Source organism: Podarcis tiliguerta (assembly GCF_965153285.1).
Source record: "Podarcis tiliguerta genome assembly, chromosome: 8".
Lineage (NCBI taxonomy): Eukaryota > Metazoa > Chordata > Lepidosauria > Squamata > Lacertidae > Podarcis > Podarcis tiliguerta.
The window spans coordinates 23790289-23806048 of record NC_139541.1 but is presented as its reverse complement, the minus strand read 5'-3'; the positions used below and the strand labels follow the sequence as shown (position 1 = coordinate 23806048).

Sequence of the window (15760 nt, the reverse complement as noted above, 5' to 3'; positions counted from 1 at the left end):
ATCCCCATTCTGAACAGCCGTCCTGAAAGAATGAGGGTCTCAAAAAGTTTGGATGGATTCTTTCAGATACTAATTGTTCACCTGTATACATTCCACAACAAAAGCTACCCAAGCATACATTTTAATCCTTTGTAGCAAAAGCCAGCCTTCCGAGAATATCAGCTTTTGTTTTAAAACAAGTCAAGTCCTTAAGGCCATTTCTCACTTAGACATGCAGGCATTCCTTTGTCTAAATGATTAAAAGGTGCCCTCCCTTCTCTTTCTCTTTCCCTACTGAACGATTTGTTAATGTTTTAGGGGTCAAAACCCAGAACAGTGCCTGGCAGCAGAATGCTTAAAAGGACAGGAGCAGGAGATTTTGGGTTCTGTGCCAATGTCTTCCACCTCCCATCATTCCCATCACCTTTTGCCTGTTGTCCGCTGCCAGTTCAAAGAGCGAATCCCTCTTAACAAGGGACGGTTCAACATCAAGTCAGGGTTGGGAAGTTGCAGGCAGGATGGGGGCCAGTGGGTGTGATTACCCTTTGTGGACCACTTCGTTTGCCCCCCCCCCCAAAAAAAAACAGGTTTAAAAAGGCTTTATGATCTGTGGCCTGATAGCTTCTCTCTAAAGAACAAGGGATTATTATTTTTTTTGAGCAGGAGGGAATTGGCTAGAAAGAAATAAAAGATCAGTAGAAGCTGGCATAACCTCACTCTCCTCTTCTTAAAAAAAAGGTGGTTGTGTCGCTGAATTTAAACAGCTTTTAAGCAACTAAGGCTTTCTGGTGGAAATAAGTCATCAACTCTAAAACACACATATTGGGCATGGTAAAAATCCCCGACTCTCCTCTCCACCCTGGGGGAAAAAACCTTTTGAAATCCCAACTGGAAATGAGACAGTGCCACCTAGTGAGAAAAAAGTCTCACTGACTGCAGAGGCTTCTCAGGCTTCTATGTCTCATTTGTGCCCTTTGAACCCAGCAAGGGAGGAGGCAGAGAGGCAGGCCCACTGGCTGTGCATGTTACGGTGGGAGTGTCTCTCCTGGAAATCTTTAAAGCTACCAGCTGTATCCTGTCTTGGGGGGTTCAGCATGGAAATCTTCTGTTCCTTGGGGCGCAAAGCCCTGTTGCAGGGGAAGGCATGTCAAACCGGACTTGCCGTTGGCAAGCAGGTGTCCTGCAGAACATTCCCGACAAGCACATGTCGTGCTCAGCAGCTCAGCAGCAACAGCAGGGCTAACCCAGGCTGGCCTGGCTCCCTGCCCAGAACTCCCTGCGGTTCCTTCTTTGAAAGTTTCTACACCGGGAGTTTTCTCCCTCGTCGCCTTCTCTCCGATGCCCGCTTCAATGTGCCGCCCAGTGCGGAGTTTGTGGCCAGACCCGTGGGGGTCTGCTCCATGTTCAAGCTGCCCATCCAGAATTCAGCAGAGGGTCTGGACGTGGCGTTTGTGGGGGTGCCTCTTGACACGGGGACCTCCAACCGTCCTGGGGCCAGGTGAGTGGGTTTGCTTTGGGAAGGGATTGAATGCTGCGTTACAAACTAGGCTTGGGTGGAGGGAGGCCACACAGCGGTGCTGTCAGGGTAGGACTTTGGGGGGCAGTCACCCAGGGTTCCCCTAATCTGCAGAATGAGCAGGAGAGTCCCCCAAAGTAGCAGAACTATCACACATTTTGACGCGTTTGCATGACCATCGAAAGGGGCGAGGTTTCATTAAAAACCAGAAATTACCTAACTGCGTCAACAATCAAAGTTCAAAGTCCAGGCCTGGCTGAGAGTCTTAGCAGTGAAATGAAACAACCTTGGGGTTGTATCTCCAAAATTCTCCTTGGAGTTTGAGCAACCTGGTCTCCGTGCTTTGGAAACAAAAGTGATGTGATGCATTGGGAAATCTACTGTTATGTGTGGATTTTTCTGAAAACAGGAAGACATTTGCACAGAGACTACACATACAGCAGTGTGTGTTAGGTGCCCAATGATGGGCCTCAAAAGTGAAATCGGGGCTCAACTGTTAAAAGAGTTTGCCCCAGAGGTATTTTGAGCAGACCAAACCCCACCCTTCAATATCAAATTCTGATCCTCAAGTCTATTTGAAACTTATGCTTGAAATGGAATCAAACTGGCTTTCTTCTAAATTTCTTATTGTTTTCCTAATGTAAAATCAGAATTACAACAAATCAACAACAAAATGAAGTTATAAAACATAACATAGGAGCAGTACAGAGGTTGTATTTTCCAAATAAACACGGAGCAGATAATGTAGAAAAATAAAAGCAGAAAAACACATTGTGAAAGCCAAATTATCTAGTTTGGTGGGGGAAGAGAATTCTGTTTATATAGATTGGACACATAAATAAAATCTCACCAAACAGCGCAGAAATGTTCTGGTTATTCCTTACCCTTAGAAATGTGTAATTTGTGAGCTATTATCTCTGCAGTTGCCAGAGTCAGTCCACATGCTTTTGTCCTACAATTAATCCTGTAGTGTCTTCCATTTCTGGGCCAAATTAAGTTCCCACTGCAAGCAGGAAGAAGTTCCTTAGTTTGGAAAATCCTGCAAGTTCCTTAGTTTGGAAAATCCTGTTTGACATCCTGCAAGTTCAAAGGTGCAAGTTGCATGAATTGGCTCTCAACGGCAAGGACCATCTGAAGTGGAGCTGTTGCAGCTGCAGAGGCCCATGACAAGACAGGAGAAACCCAGCAAGCAGGATGCGCCCTTGGCGGACCTTCTGTCAGCCTCAGACCACGGGGAAGTCATATGTTCCAACATTTCTCTGCAGCTGTAACAAATGAAGAACATTTTACACAAACAATGGTTCTTTGACCTGCATAGCTCAGCTGGTTAGCGTGTGGTGCTGAAAACGCCAAGGTTGCAGGTTCAAACCCCTCATATTCTTGTATTGCAGGGGGTTGGACTTGGATGATCCTTAGCGTCCCTTCCAACTCTACAATTCTATTATTCTATATAATAGTGTGTTCCAGCATAGCTAAATTTCCCTTCAGCAAAAGGGATTATCTATGATTCTATATAACATATCCAAATCTCCTGGGTATGATCTGAAATGTTTCCAGGCCACCTTGGGGTCCCTCTGACAATCACAGGCCATTTCAGCCCAGGGGAGAGATCTATCCCCTCAGCCTTTCCAACTGGACCTGTGCTTTTAGATCAGTTTCCCAGCTGGTGTCTTGAATCCCTTTCAGCTGCCTTGGGATACCTCCACCTGCCCAGGCCTCCTCAGAGATCTCATCCTGCAGCACCAATTTGCTTCGTTTCCCTCGGTGTGTGCCAAGAAAACTTAAGTGAGCTGGGAAAGTTCTCTTCCTCCCATTGTTGGCCTTGTTGTCCATGTCCATCTTTGGGATGTTCAAATGCTTGTGTCATTTGATCAGGAAAACAGGCAGAACAGCTAGAATCATTTCTCAGACATTCACAAAACTCATCCAGGCTCCAAGCTGAGTGTGGAGTGGGGCCATTGGCAGTGCTAGGCCTCACGTGAAATCCTAAAAGGGGCCCCTCAGGGTGGCTTTTTCACTGGGGCACCATCGCCCTGTCTTGTGGAGGAAATGACCCAGAAGCCCAGTTCCAGGGCATCAAGGCTGCGAGTTTATCAGGGGCCTTGGGTAAGGGTGAGAGACCTCAGTTTCCCAGGCCTATCTGGTCCTCAGGACCCCCCCCCCCGGCCACATACCTCACAAGCCTTGCTTTGCACCCTCCTTGAGTGTTCGGGCCCAGCTGAGATGTGTCCTTTCCCTCTGAGAAAACCCACTAGCTTACCTGGATGGAGGACAGAGGGGTGTGTGGGTGTGGTTACCAGAGGACTGGCCATTGTGTGTACCATCCCCCCTCTAATTCTAAGCCACATGCTCAAATTTCCTCTTTCTGTGACATGTATATGACATTTTTTTCTGTGGTCTTTGGTTAAGGCATCGGGCAATTCCTAAAGTCTTTGCAAGTTCTTGTACAGCCTTGTTTCTGGGTCCTCACCTCCTATGAAGCGGGGTAGGGGGACAGAATAATAAAGATCTGCCTTGCTTTCATGGAATCCTGCCTCAACTCATCTCTGATCGATTAAAAACTTGGGGGACTCTGAGTCCCTTAAAAGGGGACTTAGGCTGTTAAAGGCAACCCCCCTATTTTCTGGCACAGTGTGTGTGCAAAAACTAGGCTAGGTAAAAAGCACATTCATTGCCCCGCCTACATTTGTCTCTGGCCCCTCCCACCAGCAGCATGCGGCCCTCAGAAGGAATGCTAGGAAGTAATGCAGCTCTCAGGCTGCCAAAGGCTCCCTACAGGGAGGCTGAGCACTACAAACACAGATGTTGCTTTTCCCCCACCTCAGGTTTGGTCCTCGCCACATCCGGGCCGAGTCGTCATTGGTGAGATTCTTCAATCCAAGCACTGGGGCAGATCCCTACCATTCTCTTGTGGCAGCCGACATCGGCGATGTGAACGTCAACCTCTATAACCTGAAGGATAGCTGCCGACAAATCCGAGAGGCCTTTCAAAAGATAGTGGCACAGGGCTGCGTGCCCCTCACGCTGGGTAAGGATGTTGCCAAGCAGCCTGGGGCTGCGATAGCGCTGATCGCAAAGAGGCAGCTAAATTGGGGGTGCTGTGGTACCCCTTGGCAATTTCCTGGCCAGTAGTATTCCAGAAATCTAATCACCATGTGTTGATGTGGCAAGGTATCCCAAAGATCCCAAAGCGAAAAAGGAGATCAGAACCCCACCCCCAAAAGTAGAATCTGCCGCTTGAGCCAGCTGTCTCATTCTGCCTAAAGAACTAGATCTTATCCTGGCAACACCAAGCACAGAGCTTCCCAAACACATGCAATCTTAATATATGTACTGGCTAGGTAAAGGTAAAGGTACCCCTGACCATTAGGTCCAGTCGTGACAGACTCTGGAGTTGCGGCGCTCATCTCGCTTTATTGGCCGAGGGAGCCAGGGTACAGCTTCCGGGTCATGTGGCCAGCATGACTAAGCCGCTTCTGGTGAACCAGAGCAGCGCACGGAAACACTGTTTACCTTCCCACCAGAGCGGTACCTATTTATCTACTTGCACTTTGAGGTGCTTTCGAACTGCTAGGTTGGCAGGAGCAGGGACCGAGCAACGGGAGCTCACCCCGTTGCGGGGATTCGAACCGCTGACCTTCTGATCAGCAAGTCCTAGTAGTTAAAGTAACATTAGAGAATGTATAGAAAGAAGAGGGAGGGGGCTCAGTCTCACAATCAACCATATTATCTGTCCTTGCAGGTGGAGACCACACGATCACATATCCCATCTTGCAAGCCGTGGCAGAAAAGTAAGTGAGTCTAAATTGAGAAACGGCACCAACAGTGTCAGGCAGCTTCTGCCAACTCTGTGGGCAGAGGGTAGGGAGGGGCATAGGGTGTGCGTGTATAAACAAGCCTCCTGTACAAAAGGCGTGATTTGCATCTGTTGCTCCGCCCGCCTTTGTCTCTGGCCCCGCCCATCACCAGCATACAACCCCCGGCAGATGGACATGTGGTCCTCAGGGTAGAAAAAAAGCTTTCCCGCCTTCCCTGTAGTGGTGAGGTCACGCCATCTTGCTCCCTTAGCATCTCTCCTTCCTTCTGCAGGCACGGCCCTGTGGGGCTGGTACATGTAGACGCCCACACGGACACCGGAGACAAAGCGTTGGGGGAGAAGATCTACCATGGGACGCCGTTCCGGCGCTGTGTGGACGAGGGACTCCTGGACTGCAAACGGGTCGTTCAGATTGGAATCAGGGGCTCCTCCTACACTCAGGACCCTTACAAGTATTGCCGAGACCAGGTAAGATGGCAGGAGCCAGCCAGCAGTAGATCACAGCGAACAAGTTTGGAATTAGCTCTTCATTAGCAAAACAGGATCTAATGAGCACAGCAGCTCATCTCCAGTAGGTCTTGCCCCCATGTAGCAGTTGCCAAGACTAAAGGTCCCTGCCTCCCCACCAGCAGTCTATCTCTCCTCTCCAGGGTTTTCCTTAAGCAATTGGAGACTATGCCTGCATGATCTCCTCTGCCCTTTTTATGCCTCTTCTGGTCCTGGGAGACCAGCAAGGAGGGGAGCTTGCTGTGGCCAGTGAGAGAGATGCCTGTGGTTCTTCGCAAGCCTGACCCATCTCTGCCTCTTCTGCTTCGGTTTCTGCCTTTGATTCTGGACTTCTCTCTGCCACAGATCTCCCTGTTCACTGAGTCCTGTTACCTCTTCAGCTTCCAAATGTGGGAGAACATGCACATTTTCTATCCTGCCTCCCAGATATCACTAGTCGCTAGACAATACAACCCCACCTTCAGGCATGGAGAGTCTCACTTGGATTCTCCCTTTCCGCTTTCTAAAGTTCACAAGGCATTGCTCACACACTTTTAAGCCTATCTCGATAAGGACTAGAAACTTGATCATTCTAGGATTTTAAGGAAGCCGGTTTCTTTTGTATCAGTTCTCTGCATCTACACAGCCTTTTTTGCACTCATGAAAGGACAAGAAAATCAGGGGAAGCACCTTCTGTTCCTTTTCATAGGAGAAAACTTGTCAGGTGTCAGCTGTGGGGCCAGAGAGCATTTACACCTGCACAGCTGCAAAGCTAGATACCTTATCGGTATGATGGCCCTCTTTAGACCTGGGATTCTCCATTCCAAAGCTTTCGCCGGTGTTTTAACAGGGTTTCCGGGTGGTGCTAGCAGAAGACTGTTGGATGAAGTCGCTAGTCCCTTTGATGGCAGAGGTGAGGAAGCAGATGGGAGACAAGCCCGTTTATATCAGCTTTGACATCGATGGAATAGACCCTGCCTACGCCCCTGGCACTGGGACACCCGAGATTGCTGGCCTAACTCCTTCGCAGGTAAAATAAGTGTGCAGAAACACAAGCAGTACAGGTCTAAGCAAGACGTTTGCTGCGTTGCTTTGGCTTCTAGGGGCCTGAGGTTTGTCTGAAACAAAAGTGGGGACCCTGCAGCCCTCCAGATGTTGCTGGGCTGACAATTCCCATCATCCCTGATCCTTGGCTACGCTGCTTGGAGCTGAGTCCAGCGACACAGGAGGCCCTTAGTAATTGCAGACTTTGCTTTACCTTCTTTTGACTCAGAGGTCACCAGCTGCATCAGTCTGTTCCGTTGAGGGCGTTTGTGCCTATTTTTCAATCTGGTTGGATCCCTGATATGCAAAGACCTCCTTCGGTAAAACTGGGGAGGAATCTTTTCAAGCAAAAAGGCCACATTCCCTCCCGGATAATCTTTTAGAGGCCATGTGCTGGTGGCAGAAGGCACCAGAGCCAGAAGGGGATGGAGCAAACAACAAATATAAATCTTACCTTTGTAAGCAAGCAAGAGGCATTAGCGGGGACGCAGGTGGCGCTGAGGGTTAAACCACAGAGCCTAGGACTTGCCGATCAGAAGGTCGGCGGTTCGAATCCCCGCGACGGGGTGAGCTCCCGTTGCTCGGTCCCTACTCCTGCCAACCTAGCAGTTTGAAAGCACGTCAAAGTGCAAGTAGATAAATTGGTACCGCTCTGGTGGGAAGCTAAACAGTGTTTCCGTGCGCTGCTCTGGTTCGCCAGAAGCGGCTTAGTCATGCTGGCTACATGACCCGGAAGCTGTACGCTGGCTCCCTCGGCCAATAAAGCGAGATGAGCGCCGCAACCCCAGAGTTGGCCACGACTGGACCTAATGGTCAGGGGTCCCTTTACCTTTACCTTAAGAGGTATTAGCAAGGTTCAGGGCTATGTCACAGCCTGGTAAAAACATTCCTGGAGTGTGCAAAACAGGGGCAGAGGGGGGTGGCCTGGCTAGTGGGGGGGTGGCATAGACTGAAGAGACTCCCGAGGGCCGGAGAGAGGAGCTTGAAGGGCCACATTCAGCTCCTGGGCCAGACTACAAAATGGATTTTCCCTCCACTCATTTATGTCACTTAATTCTAGAGCTTCTCCATGCCTTTGACCCACTTGCCTTCTCTTGATTTTCAAACAGGCTCTGGAGATTATTCGCGGCTGCCAAGGTCTCAATATCGTAGGGGGCGACCTTGTTGAAGTGGCGCCGATGTATGATGCTTCCGGTAAGTGGTGTATCTTGGCATCTGCCGCTTTAGCGACAACCTGAATGGGGGTACTTGATCCCCCCAAAAAATGTCAGGCTCCTGCTTGGGTCCTCTTGACAAGAGCAATGTCTAAGCTCTGTGAAGACCCTCTCGCAGCACATCCAAGAAAGTAAGACACTAAAAGCCCATTTTATGGACTGGAGAACTGAGGCTTAAGGGGGGGTGGGGACACCACAGCAGCTCCCTTCTCTGGCTACCCTGAAGGGTAGTCAGTCAGCCGATTGCTCTCTCCATAGCAGCCAAGGGTTGGAAGAGGCAGCAAATTCCTTAATTTGGCTTTCTGCTCCTTTTGCTTACACAGGTAACACAGCACTCCTGGGAGCAAATCTGCTCTTTGAAATGCTGTGCGCCCTCCCGCAAGTCAAGAGGACATAAACCGTTCCAGGAAAGCTTCCGATTCACGCTAAAGGTGCTCGTAATGCACAAGGACATCCCTGCAGAACTGCAAAGAATCAGAATGTTGCATTTTTAACTTTGCTGGGTCTATACAACTCTCTGCCTGCTACCAGCCCCCTTTCCTGACATCTACAGCAATGACCAGGACAGCTGAAAATGTGCAGGGTTGACATAATGGGAGACACTAACCAGCAAACGCAAGTTCTGGGAATCTTTGGTTTTGTGGGGAAATTAAGTTGTTACTCCTCATTGCTGCTGGAAGAAAAACCAAAAAATGAAGCACAGGACACAGCCACCCAATACCTAAGAGCACCTGGCAATGCCAGCCTTTCACCAAGAGCGTATTAGTTTACATAAAAGGCACATGCAAATAAATGAATGTACAAATTATAAAGAGCGCCGGATGAGAACATATCCCTGGGAGCCTCAGAGCCAAAATGGGATAGCCAATGGGGTACCCTCCGTATATTTCTAAACTGCAGCTCCCAACATCCCTGATGGGAGTCCAACCACATGGCAAGGTCACCATGCTTCCCCTGCTCTGCTACATCTAAACAGAGGTCCATGTAATTCACATAGTCCTCTCTCCTTTGGCAGTCATCTAGACACCTTCAGTGAGTCCACGAGCCGGGCGTGAAGGCAACAGCCTCCTCTGTTCTTTGTCCCAAAGTTAACTGGTATTCGCAGGTATACTGCCTCTGAACTTGGAGGCTCAATTTCACCTCTCCATCGTAATCTCCTGTTAAAGCCATCTGAGTGGCCACATCTTGTGTCTGTGAGTTCCACAAATTCAGTTCTACATTGTGTGAAGGGCAGGGGAGGGGGGCAGGGGAGGGTAGAGAGAAAGGGAAGAGAGAAAACCCCAGGAAGGTCTCCCACCAAAGGCACCAAACTCAATCCAATGCCATGGAAATTTAACAGCGTAAGAGTTGGCTCCAAATTGCACTGTGCCGCCACCATTCATTTATCATCAAGAGTCACTTGGAAGCACCAAACCGTATTCTGAACACACATTAAAATAGTTTTATTTCAGTTGCAGATTCTGTAAGAGTCTTAAAGCAAAACCAAAATAAAATTAGGGCCTGTTCACAAATACAAAAAAAAAAAAAGAGACAATTTGCCCAATAAATTAATTATTCCCCACCCACCCAACCCAAGAGTATCAAAAGTGCAAAATGTTCAGCTTTCTTTTCAAACCAATCCCTCCACCTGGGCTGGATTATTCGTATCGGTTCCTGACAAACATTTCTACAGAACACAGAAGACAAAATGGCCGTCACAGGGAGGCTGGGGTGGGGGGAACCAAACACATTGAACGTCAAAGGAAAAGGCGACAACGCACAGGAGGATGGGACAATATGCTATCACTTCCCTGCTAAAGGCATTAAGCTTCAGGTTCTAAGGAAGATTGAATAAGAAAGGCTTTGTATGGTTGTGTCTGTGCATCGTGGGGAGTCCTAAACCATGGTTTACGGTGCACGAGCAAATCACACCCTTCCCACTTATGCCTTGGAGGAAACAAACTGCGACCCTTGATTTAGCGTTGGGTCGTGGCTTGCTTGGCTCCATCACACCACAAGAAGTAGGGCAAGAACAGATCTCTGCTGCAAATTGTGGTCTGCCTTCCCCTGCTGCGAGTTGGGAGGGGCAAAATGGGCGCAATTTTGCTCGTGTGCCGTCAAGACACGGTTTGCGGTTCACCGTCACGTTTGAGAACCAACAAGCAGGCAGTGGAAGCATTCTTCTCCCGAAAGCTCCGAGAGAAGGTTGTCAATTCTAGAGCAATTTCTGTTAACAGGATTAATGGATTAAATTTAGTTAGCAGAAGGTACCTGGGTCTTTTGGCAAAGGAGAGGCCTGGGCTTAGCGTTACGGGTGGCGAAGTTCTCTGCGTGGTCCTCAGAGCTGATGACAATCGCACGCAGATGCTAAATTCAGCATCAACGAAAGAGGGGGAAGCCTTGCATGAATTTGGCACCCATGCAATTGCACTGAGTTGAGGATTGCCCCCTTCATACAAGAGCCAAGCTGCGTGGAAGAGGAAGGAGTGATACACCCAGTCGATGTTTTAAAACTGGGCTACGAGAGCTACCCTTGACCACTGATTCACCAGCTGTAGTTGCTGGGACACTTGTTGTCCAAGGCCGACTGCAGAGCGATAGATGGCAGGAAAAAGCTAGGGCGTCCTCCCCACCCCAGCTTCTAAACCCCACAGCATCCTGAACTCCCACTGAGGATGCAGAGCTCACTTTGAGGGCTCCACCCTCTACTTTTCCCCGGGACCTTCTACCTAGAAAGCTCCACCGACTGCATGTGAAGGTGTTCCTATGAAACCCGAGAACGGGCAAAGCTTTCCCCGTTATTGGAACCTGGCAGTATATTAATTCTTATCCCAGTGCTATTTATTACAAAGAACACGTCATTAAAACAGTGCTGATTCCTTTGCCAGCACACCCTACGTATTTCTTAAATCGCTCGCTGAGGCACACAAGTTCATTTGCCCACAAAGGGACAAGGCAGCTTCCGATTATCTGCTCGGCGGCAGCTGCTTAATCCTCTTCTCTCTCATTCGTTTCCGGACGTTCCCGGAGGGGATCCTTACGGAGGAGCTGACGACAGTTCAAAATGTCCCCCAGAAGCTCCGCTTAAAGGCACCTTGCACCGAAACCCCTGACGGTTGTCAGTAGGATCTCTCTGACCTACTTCCGTGGAAACCCGACGCTCTTGCAGAGGCCGTCCTGAAGCACTTTACCAAAATGGGCAGCAAGGGTATTCGACAGACGGGTGGCTGCGGCACAGGAACTACATCACCCTCCTCTATTAAAGGACAGACTTTTCGCTTGCCTTGATAGGCAGGTAGCAGGTGCACCACTATTTCTTGGGGGTGGGGTGGGGGGGAAGGATCCACCCAGAGTCACTCCTGTGACGAGGGAAGACCCAGCACAAACAAACCGGCACTTCAGAGAGCTCTTGCGAGAAGCAGACTGCTTGCTCTGTTTTTCATTTTTCTTTTTAAGAAAGAACACACCAAGCACATCCCATCCCCAATTCCCCGTTGCAAGGCACCACTAGCACGTCAGCAAGACATTCTATTTCCAAGAGCTGTTCTACACACCGCAAAGTTCTGGGCCACTCTTGTGAGGTTCAGCTGTCCTATTTTTGAATGAAAAAGAGCTCCCTGCAAGTAGAGAGCAAGCACATTAGGGAGAGAGCTCTACTACATCTCTCTCTCTCTCGGATGTGCTACGCGGCTCATTTCTTTTTGTTTTTGCACGGGAAGCTTCCAAATATACGCCCTATGAACCCATCCAAGACGCATGGCCCACGGTGCGTTGTGTTGTAGGGTTGCATCCAACTAAGTGCTACTCGGAGCAGATCCCCCTAGAGTCAATGGACCTAAGTTATAATTATGTGCATCAACTTTGATGCGCCTGCATCCCCTGCGTAGGACTGGAATTAGATGCAACCCTTGGGCTTAAATTTAAATTAGAAAGCAACCCGCAGTTTAAAAATGTGACCACTCCTATGGCTCCAAGGAAAAAGTCAACCAGATCAAGGTGAGCGGCACATTCTGAGAGGTGGCAGGAGGGGAAGCAGCTGGGCAGCCGTGCCCCTTTGTAAACAAACAGGCCCCTGGAAACCTGCTTCAGAAAAGGGTGGCAAGGGTGCCCTGCCCTACGAGGAAGGCAAGAAAGAAAGAAATCACATTGCCATGGAACAGACACCCCGGAAGTTCAGTAGTTTGGCATTTGAATCCTAACCTTATCCTGGGAGAGGCCATGCTGAGAGAGGCAATTTCAGCTCCTTGATACAGAGAAATGTCGCTCAGTTACTGTCCTACAGATGTATTGTTGCTGTTTCAGGGCGGAAGGGAAAGGGATGTCCAGGGAACGACTCACAAGCAGGAGTTGCTGCCTTCCACAAACATACACACATACACACACGGCTATTGGCTAGCAGCAGTCCGTAGCTCTATGGATGTGGTTCTGAGAGTATGGCTGTAAAACTACAAGTCTTTCGGAGAAGAGGACAAACCAGACAGCAAGCAGGAAGGCATCGAAAGGGACATACATTTTTAAAATGGCTCATTGCTTCTCGTACAGTGTTTGCGGCTCAGCTGGCCACTCCCTGTCCTGCTGAAGGCTGAGCTGGTCAACTCTACCTGTTGGATTATATTGCACCCAGGGCTGGAGAGGGGCATGCAAGTGGGTTGCTAGTACCTCCCCCCCCCCCGCCCTTATACACATCCTGCCCTGTCAGCTATTTGGTACATAAAAAGGATAACGGGGCATGTGTGGGAAACCAACAGGTAGGGATGATTACAGCTCTCTGTAGACTACGTGGGGGGAGAGTGGCAGCAAAAGAAAACCAAAAACATTTAAACCATCCATAGGCAAAGAAGAGAGTTCCCACAGCAGCAAGGCTTTCATCGGCTTTGGAGAAAAACCCAGAGGCGGAACTGGAGCAGGCTGGGACAGCGGGGGGTGGGGTGGGGTGGGGGACAGGGGCACCGACTGTGAACCAGTTTCGATTGTACGGCTTCCAAGCATTCAAACCATTTGGTACGAAGAGCAGGCGCCAGTGCATTCGCCGCCACGATCGCTCCTAGGTCAAAGGCGCGGGAAGGATGTTTCTAACTCACGGGGCCTAGGAGGATTCATCTAAAAAGCTACCGTCTATTCCGACACTCCCGAAAGAGAGATGCTTGCAGTTGTCCTCTTTCAACGTCTCTGCTGAGATAGAGATTCTCTTTCGAAAAAACTCTTTTTTTCCTTTTTCAAAATTTTATGCCGCTGCTGTTGTGTTTTCAGTCTAGCGCAGGCCACAAGGGAATATAAAACCTTTGCAGGGACCCTTCCAACAGACGCTCCATCCACAGGGAGAGCTTGTTGAGTTTGTTTTTCACCGACCTCGCCCCCGGGCTGCAAGAGGAAGACTTCCCACGGACCTCCCCCAGGTCAGATTCATCACAGGGCATCCCCGGGGCATCCCCGTCCTCCTCCGACTTGCGAGGCTTGAAGAGGCAGAAGTATTTCTTGTGCCCGTTCAGGGCCAGGACGTAGCCCGTGTAGTCGCGCTCCAGGAAGTGCTTGTCGTACTGGTTGGGGATGGGGGCGGCGTCTTGCGCAAACTCCAGGACGTACTCCAGCCACTCCCGATGCTTGTCCAGGTTCAGGAAGGAGAAGTGGAGGCAGTTGCTCCTGGAAAAGGGATGCGGGAGGGGATTGTAACATTGTAGAGTTGGAAGCGACCCCCCAACCCCAACCCACCACAATGCAGGAATCTCAGCTGAAGCATTCGTGGCAGATAGTTAAAGGGGTTACTTCCAGCATCCCGATCAGAACCCAGTACAGTGGTACTTCGGGTTAAGAACTTAATTTGTTCCAGAGGTCCGTTCTTAACCTGAAACTGTTCTTAACTTGAGGTACCACTTTAGCTAATGGGGCCTCCCGCTGCTACCGTGCCGCCGCTGCACGATTTCTGTATTCATCCTGAAGCAAAGTTCTTAACCCGAGGTACTATTTCTGGGTTAGCGAAGTCTGTAACCTGAAGCGTCTGTAACCCGAGGTACCACTGTAAGCTTAGAAGCTGAAAAACAACAGAAGAGCTGGGAGGAGGAGCGTCTAATCCCCTGGCTCTGGCCCTCCAAACCAAGCTTTCCAGCCCTCTAAGACCCCATAATTTTGGTGGTGGAAAAAAGGAGAAAAATTAAAGTGGAGCGGTTGGGATGCCCCTAGTGTGGAGTGGCCACACACACTGCTTGAGGCTGGCTGGGGCGAATATGGCACTTGGGCCAAAAATGGTTAGCCGCATCCTTGAGCTAAAGCAACTGCCTTGATCAAAGTCGGGGAGGGCCTGGGCTGGAGACTCAAGAACTGGTTATGTGACCCTGCCTGCCAGGGTAGGCTCACTGGTTCCTGCATGCCTCCAACCAGGGAAGGGAGAGCTTCTCAGGACTCAAAGCAGATTAAATTGATCTGTCCTCTACCCCACCCCACCGCCTCAAGCAATTCAAATTCGTCCAGACCCTGCTGAACCCCAATCAAGGCCACAATGGGACTTAGCCCATCACCCAGTAGCCCCTTGAGAAATACTCATTTCCTGGATCTACTTATGACCTGCAAGCCAGCAGCATGTCTGACACAGGGGAATGAGACATCCTCCCATTTGAAATTGGCGCCACAACCACACAACTGCAAGGGATTCCTATCCAAGTCAGAGGTGGATATAGGGTCAAGTCCTCCCCAGACATCTGAAGTGAGGAAGATACATAGGAAAGCTGCCTTGAAACACAGTCAGGCCACCAGTCCATCTAGCACAGTGCTGTTGACACTAACCAACAGTAGCTCTTCGGGGTTTCAAAAAATAGCCTCCCCCAGCCTTCCAAAAGCCAGAGGAAACACCCAAGGGATAAAAATGGAGAGGACCAGGATGAGGAGGTGATTTTAAGCCCCATTTCAGCATAGCCCGACTACCGTTTTGCAGCCTTAAGCTTCCCATCTACAGAATGGGCCCAAAAGCTGACCAACTTCACTGTGCTGTTGCAAGAGTGACTCAAGACTGTAAACGGGCTAATCATCACGAATGAAATAAGCGTCCTGCTCTTCCATTTCAACTCTGGAAGGCTGAAAATGCCTTTTTTTCTCCCACGGCATGACACACCTCCAACATAACTCTGGCCAGTGACGGTGCCCCACACTCACCCAGTGAAAGTGTAGACCTCCAGGGCAAACTTCTGCAGGAGAGGCGTCTTGGTGGGGTTGGAAAGGATCAGGACCACGTTCATGTGCCCAGGCCTCAGGCGCACCAGGTTGCTGGTGTAGGTGATATCTGTCAGCTCGGTCACTTCGACAAAGCCCTTCTTGGGGATCCTGTAAGGGAAGGGGAGAGAGAAGAGGCTCAGCAGGAAGCAAGGAGAGCCACCTGCATGGGAGCAAGGGGAAGCAGCAGACCTTTAGCATCTATATGTCCACAGAGCTCTACGGCCTCGAGAAAAGCCTCTGTGAAAAAGGCTTTCTTGGAGGAAGCTGCCTTCTATGAAGGTGGACCTTTTGGGTCCATGTAGTTTGCTACTGTCATCTCTGATTGAACCTGTCTGACTGAACCTTCTGCATGCTGGGATGGCTCAGTCAGTAGAGCATGAGACTCCTAATCTCGGGGTTGTGAGTTCAAGCCCCACATTGGGCAAAAAGATTCCAGCACTCTACAATTCTATGCAAAGCAGATGCTCCAGTCCAGAGAGCTCGCAGCCTTTCCCCAGTTTCAGCTGCACATGCACTTTCAGC

At 49.8% G+C, this 15760-nt stretch overlaps 2 protein-coding genes across 3 annotated transcripts in view; one reads left to right on the top strand and one right to left on the bottom strand.

Moving 5' to 3' along the window:
* Positions 1–920: 920 nt before the first annotated feature.
* AGMAT (agmatinase (putative)) lies at positions 921–8868 on the top strand. The gene is made up of 7 exons (XM_083452186.1): positions 921–1477; positions 4321–4523; positions 5238–5286; positions 5585–5780; positions 6649–6828; positions 7952–8036; positions 8380–8868. The coding sequence occupies exons 1-7, from the start codon at positions 936–938 to the stop codon at positions 8451–8453; spliced, it is 1329 nt and encodes a 442-aa protein (XP_083308312.1). The 5' UTR covers positions 921–935; the 3' UTR covers positions 8454–8868.
* Positions 8869–9474: 606 nt separating this feature from the next.
* Positions 9475–15760, bottom strand: part of DNAJC16 (DnaJ heat shock protein family (Hsp40) member C16) — a 29244-nt gene continuing 22958 nt past the window's right edge. For both annotated transcript variants that reach the window (XM_083452116.1, XM_083452117.1), the window contains exons 14-15: positions 15179–15346; positions 9475–13675 (exon numbers count right to left, since the gene is read on the bottom strand). In XM_083452116.1, coding sequence (XP_083308242.1) covers positions 13282–13675; positions 15179–15346 — 562 coding nt within the window. In that variant the 3' untranslated portion in view covers positions 9475–13281. The remainder of the gene's footprint in view (positions 13676–15178; positions 15347–15760) is intronic.

Excerpts from the sequence above, each read along its gene's own strand:
- AGMAT (XM_083452186.1), top strand. The coding sequence starts at position 936 with ATGTCTCATTTGTGCCCTTTGAACCCAGCAAGGGAGGAGGCAGAGAGG. Across the intron at positions 1,478-4,320 it reads TCCAACCGTCCTGGGGCCAG|GTTTGGTCCTCGCCACATCC; the intron begins GTGAGTGGGTTT and ends CCCCCACCTCAG. Across the intron at positions 4,524-5,237 it reads CTGCGTGCCCCTCACGCTGG|GTGGAGACCACACGATCACA; the intron begins GTAAGGATGTTG and ends CTGTCCTTGCAG.